Source organism: Berghia stephanieae, chromosome 9 (genome assembly GCF_034508935.2).
Source record: "Berghia stephanieae isolate SIO BIC M18660-M18661 chromosome 9, UCSD_Bste_1.3, whole genome shotgun sequence".
In the NCBI taxonomy this organism is placed as follows: Eukaryota; Metazoa; Mollusca; class Gastropoda; order Nudibranchia; family Aeolidiidae; genus Berghia; species Berghia stephanieae.
Window position 1 is genome coordinate 32997886 of NC_088368.1, and position 19631 is coordinate 33017516.

General features: G+C 37.1%; 1 protein-coding gene across 1 annotated transcript in view; it reads right to left on the reverse strand.

Annotated features, from left to right (window-relative positions):
- The window catches only part of LOC144980075 (uncharacterized), a 21312-nt gene extending 2346 nt beyond the window's left edge, over nt 1-18966 (reverse strand). Inside the window, exons 1-3 of the mRNA XM_078927562.1 lie at nt 18623-18966; nt 13798-14012; nt 8551-8703 (exon numbers count right to left, since the gene is read on the reverse strand). Coding sequence (XP_078783688.1) covers nt 8551-8703; nt 13798-14011 — 367 coding nt within the window. The 5' untranslated portion in view covers nt 14012; nt 18623-18966. The remainder of the gene's footprint in view (nt 1-8550; nt 8704-13797; nt 14013-18622) is intronic.
- Between the last annotated feature and the right edge of the window lie 665 nt (nt 18967-19631).

Below are 19631 nucleotides of genomic sequence, written 5' to 3' on the forward strand. Positions count from 1 at the left end.
ATAGAAATAATAATAATAAATAATAATAATAATATAATAATAATAATAATAATAATAATAATAATAATAAAAATAATAATAATAATGATAATGATAATAATAAAAACAATAATAATAATAATAATAATAATAATAATAATAATAATAATAATAATAATAATAATAATAATAATAATAATAATAATAATGATATTAATAATCTATATTTATTTAGCGCTTTCATACCCACAGGTTACGTGGTCAGCAGCACGTTACAAATCAAGCACATATTATCCCTTTATTGCATAAACAAAAACTGGTGGGGTTAGTTCGTTGTAACTTTGCATACAGCACATATAGGGCCTAGAAAGAGGATTTTCACAACTTATAGGTCACCGGGAGCATTAGGAGCCTTGGGCTCATGCGTCTAAAATATTAGACATTATGCATTCCAGGTTGCGGAATTCGACCGTTATAGAGACAATGAAGGTTATATTATAGCCATCAACACAAGACCTCATATAAAGAATTCCAAGTTTATTTCATTATATTTTAATGTTCATGTAGCATAGATTTATCAATTTTCATTAAATTTATATTACCTTTTGAGGTGTTTTTACCATACATTATACAATGAGCAGGACATAATATGATCAATAAACAAGCACATGAAGAACAACAAAGACATTGGAAATACGAATTCTATATGTCTGCCAACTATATTTCAAAACTTGCTTACTATCAATGTAGAGTAGAAGTAAAATTCAATGTAAATTAATTATGTAATTAATTAATTTATATATTTTTAAATCTAATTTATGTATTTACATTTATTTATTTATTTCTGTCTACTGTCAGTACCAACTACTTTTTTCGGTTATGGTGAAAAACATAAAAGCAATCATCTGCCTCACCAACAGGGGTAATGCACAATACAACATTACACTTCCTGCATTTAAATTGTGATTTCCTGCTACAGCCTGGCAATTTGCATCTTTGGGGAAATTTGGCTTCTTTATCACGCATTGAGAAATGATCCACCTTGTCATATCTAATAGCCTCATTTACAGATCTTACTGAGCGAGTATCACTGTGAGCAACATCAGGCATCAATTCAGGGACAGCTTGAATACTTTTTATGAAACCTTGGGCCAGCTGGAATTTAAAAGCACATAAAGAAATTGCACAGTCTGCCTTCTTAGCTTTGTACAAGAGCCATGAGTTTACTACACATAAATCCAGCAGATGGAACAGGATTCTTCTATACCATTTTTTGCTTTTGAAATCCATGCGATAGAACTCGAGCAGCATGTCACACTTATCAACGCCACCCATGCTTTGGTTGTAATTTTTTATAAGGCCAGGGCACTTGACGTAAATATATTCCTTACGTGTACGTCATATCGCCTAACAGTATGAGTCGGTTCAACCCCGTGAATATTTGATCCCACTAAGACTATTTTGTTATCAAACCATTCACATAATAGAATGGTGCCATCACTATCACTCCTATAATCATAGGAACCCCTACCACGTTTTTTCAAATCTTTCATGGCAAGCAGTGGGCACTTACGACTTCTATTTGGCCTTACAGTACATGTGGCATTCAATTTCCTCTCCTTCAGCTCAACAAGAAGTTCAGGGCAAGCAAAGTAATTATCAAAAAAAATATAAGAGTTTTCAGGTTGATTTTGTGTGAGGGATAACACGACTTCACCCGGTTTACCTACAGGAAGAGACACATTTTCGACAGGATTCACTGTGTTGTCTCCAGCAAATTGTAGCCTGACCTTCCCGCATGCACCCACACTTTGTAACCCCATTTCTTAGGCTTTTTCATCATATAACATTTCAACCCATGACGGCCTTTGAACGGTATCATTTGTTCGTCTATAGCAACAAATGCTTCAGGCTCAGCGTTTGCAGTAAACGATCGGTTTATAATGTTTATGAGAGGTCTTACTTTATGCAGCCTGTCATAACCGACTTCACCTTTACCTTTCATAAGGGTATTATCATTGCAATGAAATAATGACATAATGTCCTCAAACCTATTTACTGTCATTGCATTTGCAACAATAACTTGCCTAGTGCCCGGGGACCAATACATTCTCCTAGAAGGTAAACATACAATGCTCATGTACATGGAAATACCAACAAATGTTTTCAATTCTTGCACATGGATCTTGGTACACCTTGTTCTTCCACACTGGTCCATGAATCTATTGCTTTCGAGGGTAAGCAGTTCAAAAGCATCATTGTCAAAGTGTGCCAGAAACATCTCCATGATTGTTGTAGCACCAGCAGCCTTCCCTCGTGGAATCAGGTGGTTTTCCGGATTTACATGGGCGGGAAGATCTTTCTTTACCCAATGGAAGGTCCTTGGTGCCCCATCAACCATAGTTCTGGGTGAAAAACAAAATAAGAAAACGATACCGTACCATTATAAATCAAATAAAGAAAATCATACATTAAAAAATGTACTTTTCACTGTGGATGAAGCACTGATTAGTAAACATTATAAGACTTCAAATTAAAAATCAACAAGTTTGATCCCTTTTGCCCTTCATTGCGGCTCGAGAAGTTTTCCTTTCCATTAGTTAATTTAATGTATTTGTAGCCGATAAAGCCAAACAAATCAGTTCGCTGACACACTTTGGGGAGTTGTATACATGGCAGGGACAACATTCGCCTTTTATTCAATAATGGATTAAACTATTCTCTCACCTTTGCCGTTTGCTTGGTTGTGATTGAGTTGGGTCATTCAAGTCATCATCACATTCTTCAACATAAGAATGGTCAGGAGATTGGCCATCATCATCATCCTCGTCACTAGTTGTAGACGTTTCATCATCTCTATCGGGTACAGCAGGTTCAAAGTTTGGATCTAGCTCGTTATCCGTATCATCTCCATCAAGACGCTCATCTTCACTGTCGCTTGGTATGTCATTTTCAAACATTTGAAGCACCTCGTTTCCAGAATAAAATCTGGATTTAGGGCGAAGACTGAGAAGAAAAAAAAACAACATTTGGACCTTTTAGACGAGTAGCTTGAGCGAAAAAAGATATACAAAAGTATTCAAAAATACATTTATTTATACTTATAAACTCATCTTATTTATTGCTCATGTAATAAGTTACTCAAGCAAACCACAACAGTAGACTAGGTCAAATTCATAAGAGGTAAACACTTAAACAAGTTACTATGTATTAGTTATCCTCTGTGCATAATGTGCAAAATAGTAGACACGTCTATTTTTAGCAACAGGTCCGGTTTGCAGGATGTGTAATATTTTAGACATGTCTATTTTTAGTAACATACCCGATATGCATGCTGTGCAATATTTTAGACATTGGAGATAAAATGCCGTTGTAAAATAACTGTCACAATCTAATGCTTTATGTTCGGCCATAATAAGCTTTAGTATGTATATTATATAATAGGCATGGTATTAAGAGGGTTTTATAACTATTTGAATGATATAAATGGTTGTAAATGTGCTTACCTTCGATTGTTGTCAGAGGCCATCTTCAAAACGCAACAGCGAAAAAATGAATTATTTCCCTTGAGTGACTTTTGGCGCTTTTGTGTAAAAGAGGTAGAAAAAGTGTCTACAAGCATAGCATTGGTAAAATTGGTTGTATATTAATATCAAACCCTCATGAGAACTTCGTCTAAAATATTAGACATTATGCAATAAAGGGTTATACTAACATACACACGCACACACATACACACATCCTCTTTCTCTCTTTCTCTCTTTCTCTCTCTTCTCCCCATCTCCCCCCCCCCTTCTCTCTCTCTCTCTCTCTCTCTCTCTCTCTCTCTCTCTCCTCTCCTCTCCCCATCTCCCCCCCTTCTCTCTCTCTCTCTCTCTCTCTCTCTCTGTGTGTCTGTGTGTGTGTGTGTGTGTGTGTTTCTTTCTTTCTTTCTCTCTCTTTCTTTCTCTCTCTTTCACATACATACACGCGCACTAAACATTACATATACTTTATCATATGGCTATAGGGAATATTGGCTTGAATTACTTAAGAGTTCTTGACAACAAGATATGAAGTGAGTAGAAAAGTGCCAGAAGACAATAGAGAATAAAAATTTTTTTCGCGGCGGTGGTGGGGTTTGAACCTGCGACCTTATTGGTACGACAACTCCGCCTGGCAGGTGAGAGCGTGGCTCTACCGTGTGAGCTATCCACGAACACAAAATATTCGTTTCAAACCCAAAGCCATTTCTAGATCCCTCTCACCCACTTCTTGAGATCGCCGATTCGTTCACCACCATCGCGAAATAATTTTGACCAGCAGTTAAGCTTAATAGCCAATATTCTCATCACAAACATATAACATAGAAACGATTGAGACATTGAGTATGCTCCGGTGTATGGGGTGAATTTTTAATTCAGAAAAGTGAGTGGAGCAGGCACTTATGTTGGTAACAACAAGATATGAAGTGAGTAGAAAAGTGCCAGAAGACAATAGAGAATAAAATTTTTTTTTTTTTAAATTTAAAAATTTTTATTCTCTATTGTCTTCTGGCACTTTTCTACTCACTTCATATCTTGTTGTTACCAACATAAGTGCCTGCTCCACTCACTTTTCTGAATTAAAAATTCACCCCATACACCGGAGCATACTCAATGTCTCAATCGTTTCTATGTTATATGTTTGTGATGAGAATATTGGCTATTAAGCTTAACTGCTGGTCAAAATTATTTCGCGATGGTGGTGAACGAATCGGCGATCTCAAGAAGTGGGTGAGAGAGGGATCTAGAAATGGCTTTGGGTTTGAAACGAATATTTTGTGTTCGTGGATAGCTCACACGGTAGAGCCACGCTCTCACCTGCCAGGCGGAGTTGTCGTACCAATAAGGTCGCAGGTTCAAACCCCACCACCGCCGCGAAAAAAATTTTTATTCTCTATTGTCTTCTGGCACTTTTCTACTCACTTCATATCTTGTTGTTACCAACATAAGTGCCTGCTCCACTCACTTTTCTGAATTAAAAATTCACCCCATACACCGGAGCATACTCAATGTCTCAATCGTTTCTATGTTATATGTTTGTGATGAGAATATTGGCTATTAAGCTTAACTGCTGGTCAAAATTATTTCGCGATGGTGGTGAACGAATCGGCGATCTCAAGAAGTGGGTGAGAGAGGGATCTAGAAATGGCTTTGGGTTTGAAACGAATATTTTGTGTTCGTGGATAGCTCACACGGTAGAGCCACGCTCTCACCTGCCAGGCGGAGTTGTCGTACCAATAAGGTCGCAGGTTCAAACCCCACCACCGCCGCGAAAAAATTTTTATTCTCTATTGTCTTCTGGCACTTTTCTACTCACTTCATATCTTGTTGTTACCAACATAAGTGCCTGCTCCACTCACTTTTCTGAATTAAAAATTCACCCCATACACCGGAGCATACTCAATGTCTCAATCGTTTCTATGTTATATGTTTGTGATGAGAATATTGGCTATTAAGCTTAACTGCTGGTCAAAATTATTTCGCGATGGTGGTGAACGAATCGGCGATCTCAAGAAGTGGGTGAGAGAGGGATCTAGAAATGGCTTTGGGTTTGAAACGAATATTTTGTGTTCGTGGATAGCTCACACGGTAGAGCCACGCTCTCACCTGCCAGGCGGAGTTGTCGTACCAATAAGGTCGCAGGTTCAAACCCCACCACCGCCGCGAAAAAATTTTTTATTCTCTATTGTCTTCTGGCACTTTTCTACTCACTTCATATCTTGTTGTTACCAACATAAGTGCCTGCTCCACTCACTTTTCTGAATTAAGAGTTCTTGACAGTTTCTTTGACCGCTAATCATTATTTATGATCCTTGTTTTTTATCCACCTACAACGCTGTTACCTCCAGATGCTGTTGGCGCTGATGATTGTTTTGTGTGCTTCCGATTGTTTGGTTTGATGAGCATGTAGTTATGTATGTGTGTGCATGTTTGTGTGTGTGTATGTGTGTGTGTGTGTGTATTTTTGTGTTAAGACAATAGACTACCTATAGCATTTTGATAATTGTTGTCTAATAATATGGTTTATAAAGGTTGTAAGGCTCGATTCAAAAAGCGTGGGATCGGTCCACTTTTTAATAGAAAATCAGTGGGTGCGATCTATATTCATGTTTTCGTCCAACCGAGTCATCAATCACGTGATTTGTTGCTGTCCAATGATTGGACATTTCTGAACAAATATAAACACGCTGCTTTGTTTATGAAAGTTGTAAACATACCCATGTGTCAAGCTGAACACAATGACCAATCGTAATGTTAGATAGTTCAAAATCTGTGAACACATTTCACTATGTAGGTCACTTTGAGCACATTTTGCAATGTGACCAATGGCCTCGAGCACATGGAAAGTTAATATAGATCATGCCCATTGGATCATGGGGGGGGGGGGGGGGGGGGGAAGTTCGCACTGCCAAAATATGAGGAGTAAACAGATCACATCCAAATTTGACAAATAAGTCCTAAATCTTATATATGGCAAATACTTGGTGGTATTAAATCAATCGTGGAATTAAATATCTTCAATATATTTTCTTGAAAATTCATGAACATGAGTTTCAATAAAAGGCTTTGATTGTAAGTAAAATTTCAGACTTGTATCATTTATAACCTGGCTTTTACAGGCTTCAAAACTTTTCCGGGTTTTTTTTTTTCTTTCTCACGCTCGATATATTATAGATACAGCACTTTCCACATCACGTGCGCCTTTGTGATTTCGTGGTAGTGACTCTCGCCGTCTGACTGGTAGGTCTCTGGGTCGAGTCCAGCTCTAGCTACGCAAAGTTGAATCCTTGGAAAAGCCTTCCAATTCCAGATGTAATACGAATACCTGGCAGGTAATTGTGATAGATTTGTCCAAGCAAGAAGAAAAAAAAATGTGATAGCGTCTCACAGGCGTCATGTCTCGTCCTACATTTGAAGTGTTGCCGTAGCGTAAGCCCCCTTGTAAAGCGCCTTCCTCACATTTAGGCATTTATGTTTTCAAAATTTCTTAATTTCATATATTTTATAGACAAACGTACATGGCTATTTAAAGCTCAAAATGTTTTTAAACTAGTTTTTTTTTAATTCTAACAATCTACCCAACTTCCGAAGATGTATCCGAATCTATTTACTGTCGAGAACTCTCCCGTTATTGTGCCCTACGTCCTGCTCTGTTCGGTTCTAAAACAGGGTGGCCAGATTAATTTTGTAACAAGAATGCCAAACAAGTCACAGAATAAAATACCAAATGGTCTGTACAGAAAAGCCACACTTTTTCAGACATCACTTTTCTGCTAAAATGTGCATTCCTAAAAGTAGAAATAAAATCTTAATTTTCTTATGCCGCTGCCATGATTATCTATGTGTTTTCATTTGACTAAAATTTCCACTTGTCTTGTAAGTTAAAGTTAAAGGATGATCTTTTTTTATACTTTGTGAAATTGGTGTTAGTTTGTCTATCTATATGATATATGAAATTATCCAATTTGGATAAAACTTTCTTACTTAATCCTCATCGAGACATGAGACCAAGTACGGATATTTGGCCTTGTGGTATGACACTCGCTTTCGGATCGGAAGGTCCTGGGTTCGAGCCTCGCTCGGCGCATAGTTGAGTCCTTGGAAAAGGCTCTTTATTCACATTCTCTCACCGTTCTCGTGTGTAAAATGAGTATCTGTCCGTTAACAGTGCTGTCTCTGTCATAAAAAAAATTGTAATATCGCTTAACAGGCGCCATGTTTCGTTCGGCATGTTACGTGTTGCTGTTGGTCAGGGACCCATTGTACAGCGCTCTGAGCACATTTAGTGGATATTGCTCTATATAAAAGCTCATTTTTAAAAAAAAGGACTTCAGTTTCTGGAATAGCATTGTCCATGTATCCGACAGACTGAAATTTAGGAAAAAAAAGAAATGCCTTTAAAAATGCCAAAGATCAAAACCCAATTGTTCCTCGTAAAATGGCTTTTAAAAAAATAAATAAACCTTGAGCTATGAACTTGAGCTTTTATAGAGCGCAATATCTACTCAACGTGCTCAAGGCGATTTACAAAGGGTCCCTGCCCAACAGCAACACTTAACATGTAATAGACGTGACATAACGAGAGACAACGCAGTTAACAGCTATATATTCATTTAACACCTAAGTACAGTGAGAGAATGTGAATAAACAGCCTTTAAAAGGACGCTATGCGCCAAGTGAGGCTCGAAGCCAGAGCTTCCGATCTGAAAGCGAGTGTCATACCGCAAAACCACATAGCCGCACACAAGACATGAAAGAAAATAAAAATAAAATACAAGAAAAAAAAAAAAAAAAAAACCCCGTCAAGTTTTTGGGATTTGGCATTTTTGAGGCTATATTGACGCTATAGATAGATTGAAGATGACTTCACTCTGGTCTTTGTTATTGTTTTTTGCCATCCGCGTTTATGAGTAATTCTCACTAAACTGTATTATCCTGACTATAAACTATCATGGTTACACACAGTTTTGTGTGTTGATCCGTTATACTTCCGGATGGCAATGTTGTGAGCTTCTTAGCCAAGCGCTTACTATCTATATTAGGTTACCTGCAAAAATCATAATAGCCAGAGTTATCCATCCATGGTTCTTGGAGGTCACTGTCATATTCTTTCCGAACACAAGATGTCCCATGATTACAAAGGACAAACAGTACAAGACGACTGCAGTGATACACAGGCCTTTGGGTGGATCCAGCTCGCCTGGCGGTAAGAGTAAATTTGATTACAATGATGATGATGGTGATGATGGTGATGATGATGATGATGATGATGATGATGATGATGATGATGATGATGATGATGATGGTGATGATGATGATGATGATTAGGATGATGATAATGATGATGATGGTGATGATGATAATGATGATGATGATGATGATAATGATGATGATGATGACGGTGATGATAATGATGATGATGATGATGATGATGATGATGATGATGATGATGATGATGATGATGGTGATGGTGGTGGTGATGGTGGTGGTGATGGTGACGATGATGATGATGATGATGATGATGATGATGATGATGATGATGATGATGATGATGATGATGATGATGATGATGATGATGATGATGATGATAATGATGATGATGATGATGATGATGATGATGATGATGATGATGATGATGATGATAATAATAATAACAATAATAATAATAATAATAATAATAATAATAATAATAATATAATAATAATAATAATAATAATAATATATTATTATTATTATTATTATTATTATTATTATTATTATTATTATTATTATTATTATTATTATTATTATTATTATTATTATCATTATTATTATTATAATTATTATTGTTGTTGTTATTGTTGTTGTGAGTAATTTAGCTAACGCCGTGGCATCAGTTGGGTTGTCGTTAGTAGTGCTCAAGGAAACAACTTATCCCTTAACGGTGGCCACGGTACAGCTCACTTGAAAAAGCCTTTCAAAGGGCTTGATGATTTCTACAAGTGAACAAAACTCACAACGTACAACTCAAAATCTGCAATAGATAGTATGCAGATGACGTCACTCAGGCCTTTGTTATTGTTTTTGCCATCCGCGTTTGTGAGTTGTTCTCACTAAACTGTATTAACCAGATTATAAAAGTTCATGGTTACACAGAGTTTGTGTGTTGGTCCGTTATACTTCCGGATGGCAATGTTGTGAACTCCTTGGCCAAGCGCATTCTATCTATAGATAGAATGCGCTTGACCAAGGAGTTCACAACATTGCCATCCGGAACTGGTTAATACAGTTTAGTGAGAACAACTCACAAACGCGGATGGCAAAAACAATAACAAAGGCCTGAGTGACGTCATCTGCATACTATCGATGGGCTCAAGAGATAGTATGCGCTTGGCTAAGAAGCTCATAACATTGCCATCCGGAAGTATAACGGACCAACACACAAAACTGTGTGTATCCATGAACGTTTATAGTCGGTTAATACAGTTCAGTGAGCATTACTCATAAACGCGGATGGCAAAAAACAATAACAAAGACCTGATTGACGTCATCTTCGAACTATCTATAGATAGTTCGAAGATGACGTCACTCAGGTCTTTGTTACTGTTTTAACCAGACTATAAACGTTCAAGGTTACACATAGTATTGTGTGTTGGTCCGTTATACTTCCGGATGGTAATAGGCTTTTAACGAAATCGGGTCGAACGAGACGCCGAACGCCGAACCCGAACGGATATAGCCTTCTCACGTGACCATGAACGAGATCTGGATAGTGAAACTCTCAAGCGGTATGCAGCATCGGATCTAAGGTCACGTGATAGAGGATAGCTTGGGTTGCTGTTGGCTTGTGTTAGGGGAGGGGCAAGGTCAGTGTCATTCAATAGTATATAATTGTGCACGTGGCGCTCTATACAGAGAGAAAATTATAAATTGATTACGGGCGAAGGTGGGGGGGGGGGGGGGGGGGGGGGTTGACCCACAAACAATCGAGGTGTTGGGCTTCGGGTAGACCATGATACGAAATCAAAGAGAAAAGGCCGCTGTTACTTGGATGGTGGAAATGGTTGGGGGGTAAGGGGGGGGGGGGTGTAGTGACAATCAGCATGGGATGTATATATTAACATTAATAATATAGGCAATAGATGACCAGGGATGTGTAATGTTTGTGTATTGTTTGTATATGTTTGTGTGTGTGTGTGTGTTTGTGTGTATGTGTGCGCGCGCGTGTGTGTGAAAGAGATTACACAAAAATACCTTTCTCGGGCGCTTCCAAATGATTACGTATACGATAAATTTGAAAACCACATTGTTGAATCAGCTTTCAAAAAGGAGAACATTTATCTTTGTTTCACAAAAATAGGTTTAGAAATAAAAAATTTTTCTAGTAGATTGATTTTGAAAAAAATATTGCTCAATTTTTTAAAATTTAATGATAGTTTCTTTATTTTCCGGTCGGTTTTCTTGATTTATATCTCATTTTTCAATTCTCAATGCGACGAGCACACTGATGTATCTCGTGTGATTCAAAAGCGTTGTTTGTTTTTTTAATATATATATACTGAGAGTCCTCACTAATTAATTCCTGAGCGTTGGGATGGTGACGCAACTATTACATACAAGACCTTGCAGTCGAGTCGGCAGGGCTTTTGGGTTACACAACCACTATTTACCCATCGGTCAGCGGTACTCTTTGATGTATACAACACTCACCGCCTTTACGCAAAGCCGCCTGCCCATAAATCAAGAGATGGTCTCCTAACTGTTCACAAGCGAACTGTCAAACGAGCAATCGATGATTGGATAAGAATCTCAAGATCTCATATAATAAGGTAAGTTTTGGAGAGGTGATATCCCCCCACCCGTCATCGGACAGAACTTTCATTGCGTTATATCATATAAGCTCCACCTCCTCTTTCTATTCCGGGGTGACGAGATTAGACGAGAGGACGCGAGAAAAAATTGAACACGTGATCGGTAAGTCGTTCGTTCGGCCTGCATCGGTGTATAACTATAACTCTGTAATGTTGTGAGCTTCTTAGCCAAGCGCATGCTATATATAGACACTGACACACGCTGCTTTCTGTTAAATGTAAATGTTGCTGCTCGAAGCTCGAAGAAATAAATAACAATGTGAAATTGAATGTAAGCTCCAATTTAACTACAAAAAACCTCCAGATCAAATGAACGTTTCGGATTTCCCCTTTATCAACAAAACAGGTTGAATGAAACACTGCAGATGAATGAGATAATGTGGTAGTGGCATTATTAAGATGCATTTTTAAAAAAACAAGTTTCATGCATCCCCAATGGTTTTTTTTATTCATCTTAACAACGCCACTACCACATTATTATCTCATTCATCTGTAGTTTTTCATTCATCCTGTTTTGTTGATAAAGGGGAAACCCGAAACGTTCATTTGATCTGTTTTTGTAATTAAATTGGAGCTTACATTCAATTTCACATTGTTATTTATAATTTCTGTTAAGCGTATTGATCGTCTCGTCGATGTTGTCACGATTGCCTCAGTCTTGATAATAATATATCATTGAATTCATTGAAAATTATAGACGAGAAGAATGGAATGACGCACTGAATCGGGACTTGTGGATGGGTGGTCACGCTCCGAACGTCGTTCCGAACCAACGGTCCGGGACGCCGTGTTGGAACTACGTGTGTAGGTAGGGCCTCTTAGCGTAGCCATCGTTATGTTTTAGCCTGACACTGAAATCCAAAAGGACTGGCAGTTTGACGTCATTATTTGGTTTTTGCACCGCCTCGTGAGTTGTTAGTAGAGCTCATGGAAACAAGTTATTTCATTAGTTGAACTATTGAATACAACTCACGATTTGTTTTCTTTTGTGGCAAAAGACTGGCATTTTGACGTCATTTTTTTGGTCAGTGTCAGGCCATAACTTTACGAAGGCCACGCTCTTCGCCACAACAACACTGAAATACCAGTCACTTATCAAGGAATAAATGCAGCATTTTTTCAATAAATCGATTTTGCTGTTGTTGTTGGGTTTTATTTTGGTTGGTGTATTTATTGGGTGGGGGGGGGGGGGTGTTTGTTTGTTTTTTGATGATTTAAAAAAAAATTACTTTATTAAAGATTGCATTTACAGAAAACCAGTAGCCACCCGATTCACCTGATATTTATCGTAATATGGATTATTATGCGAGATGTGTTAAGTGAGTAAGCCTTAATAGGTCGAACTGTTCCAATCACTCGAAAGGAGCTTGAAAAGAAAAAAACAAAAGATGCATGGAGTGAAATCACCTTGCATGAAATCAAGAAATCGATCACCGCGCGTTCGGAATCACAGTTGGGGGGGGGGGGGGGGGGGGGGGGGGTTGATCATCGACGTCGCATTGCACGCATAGTTAAGAATGACGCAGAAAGTTATTGGTCTTCGTTATTGATTTATAGAATAAAAAAAAAAGTGGCGTTGCTGTAATCGCTATTTATAACTATTGCTTCGGAGATCAGTTGGGAATAAATCTTTTTAAAATAATGATCCATTGACTATTTTAATCGTATATTGCGAGGCTATGCGGTCATGTGGTATGACACTGGCCTTCCCCGGCTGAAAGGTCCAGGGTTTGAGTCCAACTCTGATCGGCGCATAGTTGAGTCCTTGAAACAGGCTCTTTACTCATTCTCTCACCGTACTTAAGTGTAAAATGAGTACCTGGCAGTTAACAGCGTTGCTTCTGTCAGAAAAAAAAATGTAATATCTCCTAACACGCGCCATGTTTTTGTCATATCGTCTATCTGGAATTTAGTCAATGTATTTATGTCTTTATTGTTTTTTTTGTTATTGGCTGAAGAAGGGTTTTGAGCCCGAAACCTTCCGTGTTTGGTATTTTGTTCTTTTTTTTTTTTAAGCTGTTATATTCATTTTTGTTTATTACTTTTTACAGTCCACAGCTTCTAGCAGCCTAATATCACTTTGACATGTTTCGTCCTTCATGTCAGAGTATTGCTGTTGGCTTGTAACGCGCTTTGAGCACGTTTAGTGGATATTGCGATATACTCATTTTTACCTGATCGATTACTATTTGTAGTACAAGTACAAGTTTTCTGGCCAGATTGAAAATAAAATTTCTTTGTCAGAAACCGGAAGTAAAAATTTCAGAAATATGCTAATGTGTAATTATCGCAGCTTTGTTTGCTTTATTTATTTTTTTTTTTTTAAATAAAAAATATTTGTTCAAACTTATAGTATTGGTACTATGCGTGAACACTAACTAATACGACAACACCAGCAACTTCCACTGAGACATAAAAAAAAAACCCACAAGATTTTAACTTACCTAGATGGTAGCTAGTCAAAGCCGTATCAGTGTAGTCTATGCACACGTCGTTAACGCAAAAGCTAAACAAACCAAATCGAATTTCCGTATCAGTTACAGGAAACGAGACATGAAGCCAGTAAATCGTTCCAATGGCAGTTCCCATCATCGCTATTGCCCCCACTGCCAGGAAGGCGTATACATAGATGGTGGCAGGAGTGGTAGGCCCAGCCATTCTGTGGAGAAGTATCAACATTTCAGTGAAACGCTTTATTTTTATTAAATTAAATGTGCTTATTTAACCCTCTCCTTACCAGGCATTTTCAGAATTTTCCCTAAAACTTCACACCCAACTAACACAAAAATAGATTTTTTTTTTATCACTCAAACACAATAGCAATCAGTTCTTACCAGGGGCGGTTGGTCACATTGTATTTAAGGCGGCACAAATCCGAAATACAGAATCAAATTTTATTGGTCTAGTTAATTTAACTTAATTTGACCTACTTTGTATGTATGTGTGTGTGTGTGTGTGTGTGTGTATGTGTGTGTGGACGGGGGTATTGCAATTGTTTGCATATGTGCGTGTATTTGTGTGTGCGTGTATGTGTGTGTGTGTGTGTGTGTTAGAATATTAACGAGACGTACTCACAAAAGAGCATCAATTATCTTGGACAAAACTTGTCTGTTAACTTTCACCTGTTCATTATAACGACTAACAGACGCATCATGTCCTGTTTCCAACTGATTTCTTATATCTACAACGTTGAAAAGTTTATATTTAACAGCATCTGTGACATGGCTATTTGATTCAGAATGTTTCTTCAGTGCCTGAGAGATGTGCGCAATATCACTGAATCCTCCTGTTGTCCGTTATAGCATACATCACCAAAAATCAAGCAATAAAAACAATGAAGCGTTTTAAGGCTTTCACTGGCAGTAAGCCATTCAACATTTTAAAAATAATCATTATTAAATCGGCGCTAACTCCTCGGTGTGTTAGAAACTAAGTTAAAATTCACTGGTTTGTGTGGATCTAAATCTTTCACCACTATTTTCTCTTGAGGGGATAAGTGTCGGAATTGATTTTCAATTTAAAAATCAACATGATTCATTATTGGTTACAAATTACAGAAATAACTTTTTAAAATAAATGATTCAAGATAAAAACAGGTAGGTTTCATAAACAATGACAACAGCGATAATACATTTTCTCTAAATAATAACGGTGTGACACACAACTTTAGAATAATTGAATTTAAAAATCCACATTTAATTCCAAACGCAAAGCACTTGTTAACTTACACACACAATCAGCGACATCTTTATAATTATACTATTATTAGACAATGCACACAATACAAGTTGAGTAGGGATCGTTGGGAGTGTGCGGGGATGAAGGACTCCGTGGGGTCAGGGATTTTTATTTATAGTACCATGGGGCTCTTCTCGGTGCATACTTTGTTTACTGTTCTTTTTGATATTTAATATATATTTAAGCAAAACCAACAATGATAAAATATATATTTATTGCCATTCTCTTCATCCGTATATCTAAGTGAAGCAAAGCCTCTTCTTTCAGTGATAAAACTGATATGGTTTTAATTTATCCCAAGTAGGACCTCAGGGCGTGCATCGCTAGATTGGCCGTCTTGGCCTAATTATTTTAGCAGTGAAAGACAATAGTTAGTTGGGGAGGGAGGGTGGAGGGAGATTGGGGAGTGGTAACTAACTTTCTTCAGGGTACAACAGAGTATAGGATAAGGACAGGACGGCCAAACGAATACTGGCTCATATAAACAAAAATAGACTTCCCCCACCACACCACACCCTCCGCTCATTGTCACCCCGCGCAGGCAACGGGGGAAAGATGAAACGTGCCGAGTTGACGCCACCTTCGTGGAGCGACGCACGAGTCATCAAATATTAAATTCAAAACAAAAAGCAGTATGTGCTAAATTTTTAATTTTATCAAAATTTTAAAATTGAAGTTTTTTGTTTGGTTGACATGCTAATCTACGGAAAATATAGGGCGGCACAAAACAACTTCGCTCTATTGACCGACCGCCAGTGGTTCTTACGATACATAATTTCTTTAGTAAAACATGCTCTACAACACACTGTTCATTTTCTTTAAATTATTTTATGATGTACAAGAGAAATTTGAATTAGAAAAATGTTGGTTGTATCGTAACGAATGTGACGATTAACCTATAGTTGGTAAGGAGAGGGTTAACTATCGAGATCCCGCAATATTCGTGGGGGGGGGGGGGGTATTGCGAACGGGCACTCATCTTTTTGAATTGTTATACGACTGCATTGTGTGAATTAACATGGGTTAAGACGAGTTGTTGTTTTTTTTTTAAGCCATCAACGATCAAAATCGGTCCAGTAATAAAGTCTATAGGTGCGCAGAAATGAATTTGGCTATAGCGCGGCCAGATGACGATTTCCAGCATCAAAGGACTCATCATTATTTTTTTTTTAAATAAAAAAATTGACCTTTATATAGAGCAATTTCCACTAAATGTGCTCAAAGCGCTTTACAAGGGGTCCCTGGTCAACAGGTCAACATGTAGGACGGGACATGACGCCAATTTTTCGGACATAGAAAACGCTGCTAACGGCCAGGTACTCATTTTACACCTGAGTACGGTGAGAGAATGTGAGTAAAGAGCCTTTTCCAAGGACTCAACTATGCGCCGAGCGCGAGGCTCGAACCCAGGACCTTCCGATCCGAAAGCGAGTGTCATACCACTAGACCACATAGCCGCACATTATGCCCTAGCATATTTAATAAATATTCATTGAGGTCACCGGTCATATAATTATCATTATTTTAAGAAATGCTTTCAAGCTAATCATAGTTTTAGCCTGTGAAAAATAGTTTAATTTATTTTATTACTTTTGCTAGTAATTCTAAACTCGTATCAATAATTCAATATGGGCTGTGTGAAACCAAAATGACCCCGAGCTTTAAAAAAAAGAATAGATCAAATGAACTCAATAAATATTCATTAACACTTGTATTGAGAATATCCTTGCCTATAGATAGTATGCGCTTGGCTAAGAAGCTCGCTCATAACATTGCCATCCGGAAGCATAACGGACCAACACACAAAACGATGTGTAGCCATGAACGTTTATAGTCAGGTTAATACAATAACAAAGACCTGAGTGACGTATTTTATTTGTTTCTCCAGTGTACCATAATGAACCAAATATCTATTTACAACAGTACAGGTCGCATGTTTGACGTCTTTTTTTTTTTTGTAGTAATGAATCGACTCCAAAAGATACAGAACGAGGCGACTCAATAAGTAACATTATCTGAAAGCGTGCACATAATATTACCACATTTGGAAGACCTACATTTGACTATCTGTTATGTTTAGAATTGAGTTAAAATACTTACTTTTTCAAATGTTTCTGTTTGCCCATTATGAACTCAGCCGAGATCTAAGATCTGACAATTTATATCTGCTACGGTAACTCCCAAAATTTCAAGTTTTCCACGAAAAGCCATTTGATCAAGGGGTTTACTTTTCACGAGATTCACGTGCATTACTCATTAATATTGTCACCCTGAGATCAAAATGACACAACAAAGTGTACACTTTCTACACACTTGGCAAAATCAATTGTTACAATTAATAATTGAAAGCCAGAGGAGTAGCTTCCTGGAATGCGGCGAATAACAATACTAGTAACAGATGGTATAAAAACAATAACAATGATCAGAGAGAGGTTTTTGTTGCGAAGCAAAATTAATTATATTCGACAAACTTGGCTAACAATATTATAAACTTCACAAAATTCATTATAAATAGCGCTTTATGGCATTTAGAATATGGGTTTAAGCGCCTTTTAAAAAAATGTCATTGCCGACTTACACATATCTGCAGGTCTGATTATCCAAATTGATAAGGACTGATGTTATAGATAGTATGCGCTTGGCTAAGAAGCTCATAACATTGCCATACGGAAGTATAACGGACCAACACACAAAACTGTGTGTATCCATGAACGTTTATAGTCGGGTTAATACAGTTCAGTGAGCATTACTCATAAACGCGGATGGCAAAAAACAATAACAAAGACACGAGTGACGTCATCTTCGAACTATCTATACTCTCAAATCAACGCAAAATATCGTCCATAATCACAATGTTTAATCAAGCCCGTAATAGGATTCAGTAGTCTGATGTCACGCCGCCAGGCAACGGCGGCCATCTTGGTTCTAAACAAAGAAAATCATTCCTTTTTATTCTTCATGCTGGCTAGAACTTTTCATTCCCTTTTCATATGCCTTTTGATCAAAATTATGTGTAAAAGTCAAAACATGATCAAATTTATGTGTTTTCTTCCTCTGGATACGCTTTTTATGCTCGCCGGAGAAATATTTCATACGGGCGTCCGCCATTGTTCCGATAGTTTAGAGCCAGTGTTGCTAAGTTACCATGCGTCATTAGGAAGGAAGTGACGGTACGACTATTGAACCCTATTGCGTTCGGTTATCAGGCAGGCACATATTATGTGCACGTCGATTCTTCTTCTTCTTCTTCTTCTTCTTCTTCTTCTTCTTCTTCTTCTTCTTCTTCTTCTTCTTCTTCTTCTCTTCTTATTTTTTTTTTTCTTATTATTATTATTATTATTATTATTATTATTATTATTATTATTATTATTATCTTCATCTTTATCATTATTATTATTTTAATAATAATATAATAATAATAATAATAATAATAATAATAATAATAATAATAATAATAATAATAATAATAATAATAATAATAATAATAATAATATAAGTTTTATTAGACAAGGACTAATACGTAGTACTTACACGTTTCAATGATATTCACTGTTGTATAGACAGACAACCGAAAGTTTCCTTATGGATATTATAAAATCTCGGACAGGAATGTCACTTGCGAAGTCTCGGCACTGAACGGATAACGATTTAATAGTGAAATTCAATATTGAATACCCTGAAAGAGGATTGGCGTGTTTCATAACAACAACAGGTCCTGGTATATACTTGGCAATCCCTCCATTCTTGGAAATACTGCATTCTCAACATTGAAATCGGAACTGAGCGCGATGCAGAAGTGAAGCATTTTCTATACTGCTGATTCAATTTCACGATGCATAACTTATTATTGTAGTTCACGGTTGGCGTCACATGAATGTTAATGGGTTTTTGTTTTTTTTTTTGTTGTTTTTTTTGTGTGTGTGTGTGTGTGTGTGTTTGTTTTTTTTTTTGTTTTTTTTTTTGCTGTATGTTTTGTTTTGGTTGTTCGTTTTTGTGTTTTTGTTTTTACATAATCCATTACCATGTCGCATAATAGATAATCTGCGAATAGCCTATAGCATTCATATGAATGCTGCATCTAAAAGTATTGATTTTATTTTATAGTTTTAGAAACAGATGTTGGGACTAGTATAATACACATAAGAATGATCAGTAGATGTATACATGTTACGAAGGGTGACAGCCGACGTGCACTTATAATATGTATACCCGCGAAGCCCACGTACGTGTGTTAATATGATGGATGTGTTAAATCATGTTAATATAATGTATCTATAGCTATTTGTAAAGCTTTAAATTATGTCCCTTCATGAGCGATTATTTTAAAAATTAAAAGGCTGTGGTAATGGGCGGGGGCGCTATTTATAAATGGATTATTACATTATTATAACCAATTAAAAACAAAGAGTTAATTTTTGTACGAAAACAATTATTTGAATTTAATAATGTATTAAGTGGTGTACCAAAGGGATGTGTTGTGGGTAAGACAGAAAGCAACACGGAAAACGGACAAAGGGGGATAGAAGACACAAGTGACTTC